At 42.0% G+C, this 8,843-nt stretch overlaps 1 protein-coding gene across 1 annotated transcript; it reads left to right on the top strand.

Annotated features, from left to right (window-relative positions):
- Positions 1–3,528: 3,528 nt before the first annotated feature.
- On the top strand, positions 3,529–5,462 carry LOC307046390 (piggyBac transposable element-derived protein 3-like; the record flags this gene model as incomplete). The annotated part of the gene is made up of 2 exons (XM_079692784.1): positions 3,529–4,582; positions 4,732–5,462. The coding sequence occupies 2 exons, from the start codon at positions 3,529–3,531 to the stop codon at positions 5,460–5,462; spliced, it is 1,785 nt and encodes a 594-aa protein (XP_079548910.1).
- Positions 5,463–8,843: the final 3,381 nt, after the last annotated feature.

The raw sequence follows: 8,843 nt of genomic DNA on the forward strand, positions 1-8,843 counted from the left end.
AGAGAAAAAAGAAAAGATGGCTCCACTGATCCTGGAGCAAGGCAGGATAAAGGAAAGAGACTGAAGGATCAGATGCTTCTGCTCAATATGCCTACAGCTAATGCACTAAGACTTTCAGTAGAAGACACAGAAAATGCGGAAAAACCATTATTTGCCACGAGCAGAAACAGCATTTCAAAGAGGAAATTGCCTTGCTGGAAAAAGGAAAACAGTGCAATAGAGGAAGCTCCCTATACAAGCTGGACCCTATCATTGATGCTGTGCTTCTGAGAGTTGGAGGAAGAACTACAAAGATGGCTATGCCGACTGAGGTCAAACATCCAATGATTCTACCGAAACATTCTAATATTTCCAAGTTGATACTAAGCCACATCCATAATCAAGTTGGTCACTCAGGAAGAGGTCACATGCTCTCAAAACTCCATCAACGTTACTGGCTATCCGCTGCTAACTCTTCAGCAAGGAGGATCATAAAGAACTGTGTGCTTTGCAGACGCCTACAGGCTAGAGCTGTAGAGCAGAAAATGGCCGATCTCCCACTTGATCGAATAACACCTGATCTTCCACCTTTCACTCAAGTAGGCATAGACTATTTTGGACCCATCGAGGTGAAACGTGGCCGAGCTCATGTCAAAAGATGGGGAGTAATCTTTACCTGCCTGGTAAGCCGTGCTGTTCACCTGGAAGTTGCCAGTCATTTGGATACAGCTGCATGCATAAATGCTCTTCGTCGATTCATCTGTCGTCGAGGCACAATAAAGAGCATCAGAACAGATCGAGGCACCAACTTCACCGGCACACAAAAGGAACAGGAGTCTGTAAAACAACTGGATAACAACAAAATCAAGCAAACACTACTCAAAGAAGGAATTGATTGGACGTTCAATCCCCCCTCTGGAGCTCACCATGGCGGAGTTTGGGAGAGGCTAATACGACTGGTTAAAAAGATCCTCCATTCTGTCTTGAAGGATCAAACATTGGATGATGATGCTCTGCACACAGCCTTGTGTGAGGTTGAGGCAATAATGAACGATAGGCCAATCACAACAGTGACAAATGACCCAAACGACCTTGAACCCCTCACACCTAATCACCTACTTCAGTTAAGAACAAATCCAATCTTGCCCCAAGGAAACTTTCAGAGAGAGGATCTGTACTCACGGAGAAGATGGAAACAGGTGCAATACCTTGCTGACCTGTTTTGGAAGCGCTGGACCAGGGAATACCTTCCTTTGATGCAAGAACGGCACAAATGGAATACTATCAAAAGAAACTTCATCCCCGGAGACCTGGTCATCATCGTTGATGAGAACGCACCGAGGAACACTTGGCTCCTGGGACGCGTAGTTAAGACCCTTCCTGGTTCAAAAGGACTTGTTAGGAGTGTCCTGGTTAAAACCAAGACAAGTATGATTGAAAGACCCATAACCAAGTTATGTCTGCTCCTGGAGGCAACAGACTGAGCCTACTAAGCCTTAGCCTTTCAGTCACGTGCACCTCTGACTGTTAGACCAAAGGACTAGACTCTTGGTCTCTTACCCCCCCCATCAAAGGCTGCCTTTTGAACGCAGACCATCACAGACAATTAGTACTAGACCTACACACTCCAGTACTAGTCTTACATGGACTTGAAAGTATACAATATACTATGGACTTAAGTATACAAATTTGCTACGGATGGACGTTATGTTTTGTTAAAATGACTCTGTTGATGTATTATTATTGGTAATTGCTATGTAATAAGCAATTAGGGGCTGGTATGTTAGAGCCATTTTTCCTTTTGTTATTATTGTCTAAATGTTAGGCTTAATAATAATATAAATTAGATTATACTGTAAATTATCGGCTATTTTTGTGAGTCACATTATGGTTTAAAATGTATTAATTTAAGGTTCACTTATTATTTGTTATGTGCGTCAGTATCACGTGCATGGCTATGCCTATATATGGTAGATTTATAGGACAGAGCTGTGGGTGATAGACGGGGAAACGGAAAAGTCTTTTGACCGTGTTCTTTTTGTTACTTTGGAGACTGTTAACGTTTATTTAGTACAAGCGAAGAAATGTGTCCTGCTGTTTATGGACTAACAAATAAAGCTCATCTAATTCAACCACGTTCTCAACTAATTTGTTTGGAAACAAAGAGAGGCGCGTCAAAGCCCACAACCCCAATAGAGGTGACTATTAAATTGGAGACAAGGATTAAAACGCCACCACAACATGCTTTAACCACTAGGTGTCCCTTTATATCAGCTGTGAACCGTTATGGTGTAAATACAGCCTATCTACCAATTGGATCAAATATAAAAATCAGCCGAATTAGTATTGATACTGCAAGGAGACGTATTGTGTGAAAAGAAATGTAAGATGTTGTTTAATTGCTGATATATTTATGATCCACGTCAAGTTTTCAGTGTTGGCGGCAGTTCCTCATCTTTGTCTAGAAGTCTCCTCATCAGGGCTCTATAAATAGAGAACTACGGCAGATATGTAATATGTAATGCAGCCGAACCGTGTATTACAATACCGTTATGTGATGACTTTCAAAGAGAAAAGCAAGCACACTCGGAATAAAGTATTATTTAAAAAAAAAATGTTTTCGATCTGTTTCCGGTATTTGTTTATGACGATGTGATGTGCGATGTGAGACTGGGTTGGAGAATTGCACAGGGGAAAAATAACGTAGGCTATCTATGCCACCATTTCAGATGCGGATTTAGTTAAACTAATACGTTTGCGCTTTGGACCAACACTATAAATGGACGGGGAAGGGGGTAGCAATAAAGATAACACCATTAACCCATAAGAACCTGAGGTGACGCGCATGTCACACACAATTTTAGGGTGTAGCAGGGGTGTCACTTCAAGTATACCCTTAATTTCAACTCATATAGTCCTGAAGCGACACCCAAATCACATTTCTGAAAGGTCATGTGACCATTGGGATGACCTCATGTTCAATTAGCAGCCACCTTTCCTGACTGTTTTCTCCACAAGCTAACTTCAGTCTGCCAGCTAATTTGCCCCTCTGCCCATCCTGAGGATAAAAGGTAAGATCCATCAAATCCTATGGTTGAAATATTGGATAACATGTTGTTTGTCGAATATAAATCATTGTTTAGACTTTTTATTTTTTATTCTGTGGTAAAAGAGCAAGTAAATATGTGTGTGACATAGACGTCACTGCAGGCATTTAGACTAAACTGGTAAAAAAAATAAGTGTTGTGACCTATATGTCACAATTAGAAAACTTGTCATTATCTGATCAGTTTACTTAATTCAATTATACTCAGTAATATATTGTTATTATATTATATATATATAGCTAGCTATAACTAGTAATAACTAGTTACTTATACTACTATCTAGCTAGCTACCTACAACATGGCAGGTTTAGGACTAACGTCATGTGGCACTTTACCTCACAGCTGGAAATGATAATTACCGTGCTGTAGGGTAAAGTGCTACCAACGTTACATGATGACATCAGCTGAAAGTCATGATTATTTTCCATATTTTCTTCTCTAGATGAACAGGAAAAATAGGTGGGATGGAGACAAGGACATCCAGAAGATCCTGGAAATAATCCTGGATGGAAACGAAAGTGAGGTGGAGGGATTAGGTGGTGAGGATGAAGATGAGGATGAATTTGATGATCCTGTCTTAGATCCTGATTATCAGGAGGAGCCATATGAGTCGGAAAGCGACATAGGGGAAGAGGAACCACCTCAACCAGAGGGAGAAGAACCTCCTAATGAAGAACCTCCGACTGCAGCATCCCACCGTTCTACTGGCCAAGAAAGATTCTTATGGCGAAAAAAAGCTTTTGAAACACCAGACCACACCTTCAAAGGAGAGAGGGTCCAACCTCCAGATGAGTTCCCCACTCCCCTGCAGTACTTCAGGAGGTTCATTACAGATGAGATGCTTGTGGCAATGATGGAGCAAACCAACCTCTACAGCGTTCAAACCTCTGCCACCCACAAGAACGTGCAGACCACAGTAAAGGAGCTGGAAATCCTAATCGGCATGTACCTGCGCATGGGACTTTGCCAGCTTCCAGGAAACCGTGTCTACTGGGAAAACGACACAAGGATTGGCATGGTCGCTGACAACATGTCACGCGACCGTTTCCAGACCCTCCTCACATCTCTCCACTTCACCGACAACGAGGCTCCATCCAACAGGCAAAAAGGGGATAAGTGCTGGAAGATCCGTCCATGGCTTGACATGTTCCGCAAACAATGTCTCCAGATCACCCCGATGGAGCACAACTCCATCGATGAACAGATGGTCTCGTTCAGAGGAACGCGCTGCCCCATCAGGCAATATGTGAAGGGCAAACCCCACCCCTGGGGATTCAAGATCTGGGCCCGTTGCTCATCCGACGGAATCCTATGTGATTTCCAGGTCTATGAAGGTGGCACTGGGAAAAGAACCACACTTGGAATGGGAGGAGATGTGGTCGTCAAGTTGTGTGAAACTCTTCCATCAGGCCAGAACTACAAAGTGTTCGCCGACAACCTCTTCTCTTCAGCCGCACTGGTGCGAGAGCTTCGTCAGCGGCAGATCTTCTACACAGGTAACACACACACACACACACATACATACACGCACACACACACAAACACACACACACACACACACACAGGTAATAACAACATACCTATGGTCTCATTCTCCTTTGTTTCTAGTTTTGACTCATCTTGTCTTATTCTTTATGTATTACAGGAACAGTCCGCAGCAATCGCCTGGCTGGATGTCAGCTTGAGGATGACAAGAGTCTTGCCAAGAGAGGCAGAGGATCTTTCGATTGCCGGGTGGAGAAAGAGGGGTCCATGGCCATAGTAAAGTGGCATGACAACAGACCTGTCACCTTGATCTCCTCTCAAACAGCAGTGGAACCACAAGACAAAGCTAGGCGCTGGAGCAAACCCCAGAAGGCATTCCTTGACGTCATCCGGCCCAATGTCGTCAAAGAGTACAACACCTTCATGGGGGGGGTGGATCTCATGGATAGATGCCTTCTCCGGTACAAATACCACATGAGATCACGGAGATGGTACATCTACCTCTTCTGGCACACCATCATGGTAGCCCTGGTCAACGCGTGGCTGATCTACAAGAACGACTGCAAGCTGATCGGTGAGAGAGCACTGAATCTAAGAAGATTCCAGGCAGAGGTGGCAACTTGCCTCATCCTCATCCAGGCAAGAAGGGGGCGCCCATCACTTGACATGAACACTCCATCTCCTTCAGCACCTCCCACGAGAAAGAGAGTCCGTGTTGGAGTTCCAGATGATGTCCGTAAGGACCACTTTGGACACTGGCCCATGAAATCTACCAAGCGTGGCCGCTGCACAGTCTGCAAAACAAATGCAACCACCACCCTGTGTGAGAAATGCGACGTGCGTCTCTGCTTCACAGAAGAGAGAAACTGCTTCAAAGGCTACCATTTCTAAACAGCCAGCAGTAGGCTTGGAAAGGATAGTGTAGGATGACTGGGAGGAGAAGAGGAACGGGAAGTTGTTGAGATTTAGGTGTTGTGGAATTAAAAATATTCCTGGTGATTATTGACACTCTGTTTCACGTGTTCCAAATGGTTCCAAATCTACTAGGCAACATGTTTTCTATTGTTCAGATTGTACTTTTCCTGCTGTTGATCTGAAATAATTTCTAGCCGGACATTGTTTTTTTTATTATTCAAGTGGCATTGGATGTTGATAAAAATAAAAAGTCAGCTACATTCTCAGTCTGATTAATTTTAGACAAATGAAGATTGACATTGACCTAACAGACAAAGATCCACCTCTCACCTGGTCCAGTTTGAAATGTCAGACACCTGGTGTGAAAAATGAATGAATGGCACTTGTTCTACACTAGTAATACATGGCATATTACATATAATAGATATAATACATATTGTATTGTCTCTTGAGGACAGTGTGGGACATGGACATGGTCTTTGAATAGAGTGCAATTGCGTTATCAACACAGGTGAGTCAGGTGAGCACTAATGATCAGTCCCTTGCTGCAGGTGTGGTGCTCTGGCGACAACACTTGACCTTTATTTGATGATAACTCCTTCTGGGAAGGTCTTATGGACCTTGGGGAATGGACTTGATATAATTGTTCCTTGGGAAATGTAGATGTTAAAAAACATATGGCATGCCTAGGTGTAGAGATGTTTGGTGGGGGCACTTTTGGGGCCAATAATGGCATGCGGGCCCTTTTGGGGGCAATCGGAAAATGCAAATACTCCTTTCTCTCTCTGTGCTCTTTCTGAGATGGTTTGACCATGACTAAGTCATCTGAAATGGATTCCATTCCTTCTCAGCTTTCCAACCATACATAATATGCCTATGGTAATATCTTTGGAAGCTTCAGAGTTAATGGAATGTGCTCAGGAATGTCAGAAATGTCAGAAAACACTGTACATTTAATAATTTAATTTAACAATCAAATAAGACTGCAGTGACACTGATGTCACTTTTCAGATCTCTGTCATCTGGTGGTGGAATTTATATATTTTTTTTAGACATGTGTTCTATGTGCTCTATTCAACCTGTGTTATGCTCCCACTAATTTTTATTGAGCCAGAAATTGGTCCAGGTTCTTAAACAGTTACACAACATAACAGAAAAATAATATCAATAGCAGCATCCCTAGCAACCACCTTGGTAACAATGAAAACGTTGAATGGACACAATTTCCTGAAGTAATCTTCATAATAACTAGCAAACTAAAGATCATGTGCATCCACTGCACACATAATCTGAAATAACAACTCATATTTCTTGCATCAAATGACATCAAAACGCATTTTAATGGCCAAACTAACCTTAAAATAGGCATTTTCCACCGACAATAAAACGAATGTCGGCCATGTTTTTTTTTCTGCAGGGAGAAATTTGAAGATCACGTAAGATAGACGCCAGCCATTGGAAATTAATGGTGAAAAAAAATGTAGGGATCTTACAATTTCAGAGGCGTTTTTGTAGAAATACTACGTCCCAAATTGTGGACCAACGTAGCTATTACACGTTTTTTTGTGAGACTTGGTTGGTAGTGCAGATATCACTGTAAAATCAATCGACAGTAAAGAGAATACTTACTTCCGGGTGTAAAATCCTGCGTTATCCAATGGGAATGGACGCTCACATTGCTCTCCGTAATACAATAAAGGGGACATGATCAAATCGGAATATAATGTTCTTTTAAAAAACATTAACTAAAGGGAACAATCTATTTGACACAGCTGAAGCTCTGGCCTTCCTTAAAAACGAACTAATTTAATAAAAATCACAGTTGTATTACACACAATGCACTGTTTTTTGAGAACAAAAATTCGTAACTAATGTAATTTGTACATTCTGACGAAAAATAAAAATGATTATGAATACAAATAAAATAAAAGAAGCCTCTTGTGAGTTACTACAAGCTATAAAGTAGATTTTAAAAACGTTTTATAGAATAAAAGCTTACTGCGGGACGTTGTAGAAATGCGTGTGTGCACCACGACAAAGGAGCCTCATTCACTTTTTGTTGGGCTGGTTTGCGTGGTGCAGACACGTAAATGTAGCAAAGTTTGTGGCTCCACCACGCACTGCGGTATTAAGGAGTCATGGTGGAGTCACGCATTCTGGTGAGACCAGGTTGGGTCATTGGCATGCTCCTGACCCTTAGTGAGCTCAGGTGGACTTTAGTATTTCTAAAAACTTGATTCCAGTCTAGTTTTTCATTTTGAAGAATACTAATGCCAACATTAAGCTCAGTAGGCTTATTAAAAACTTAACTAAAGAACGTAATGCTAACGTAAGTAGATTGAACATGGAAACTTGTAAAACAATATAATCAGCATGTTTGTTTCCCCAAATAAAACTGCTGATGTGTGTCATTGTCCGTCGTGTTATATTGATGGTATTATCAGGTTTAAAGTGCAGTGTCAAGAGAGAAGTTTTGTTTTCTTCTTTATCTCTTCCGAGCTATTGTCGTTTCTCACAGCTGGACAGCAGCTCACATTGGCCTAAATGTAGACAACGTGCAAACTGAGACACAAATGTTGTGCTGCAGTGCAACAGATCTCCTTAGGAACAGCAGCCAGCCATGTGACTATAGGATTGGATAAATAGGATAACATAAAGCATATCATGATGGTCCTCTAACTCTCTCTAAACCAAACCATTTGATTGTATGTAAAGCACCTTTGAGCATTAGGAAAAACGCTTTACAAGACCCATGTATTATTATTATTATTATTATTAGTCTTTTGATCCTAAGCAAACCATCACCACAGTGATGTCACATCACACTGATTTATCCACCAAACATTTTTTATTTTGGAAAACTCCGTAATAAGAAGGATATGATATTGCGCATGCAGCATGCTGGCTTTTGTATACATTTTTGTATTAGTAACTTCTATTATTAACTTATTAGGCTGTGCCCCAGACACACGCACGCACGCACGCACGCACGCACGCACGCACGCACACACACACACACACACACACACACACACACACACACACACACACACACACACACACACACACACACACACACACACACACACACACACACACACACACACACACACACACACACACACACACTCACAGACCCCCGCAATGTCATGCAGGGCCCAGGGGTCCACCGAAAGTATCTTTTGATTTGCATAACTCAGGCATATTTCTTGCATCACAAGTGTTTGTTGTGTCGTCCTAGACCATTGGAGAGAGCGAAGAGGAAATATGACATTGTATGGTTGATACTGTCTGATGGGGACTTTCTTGCTATAGCAGAAGGATGCAATTGAAACGTGCCACACACACACACACGCC

The sequence above is a fragment of the Notothenia rossii genome (genome assembly GCF_949606895.1).
Source record: "Notothenia rossii genome assembly, chromosome: 7".
Taxonomy (NCBI): Eukaryota; Metazoa; Chordata; class Actinopteri; order Perciformes; family Nototheniidae; genus Notothenia; species Notothenia rossii.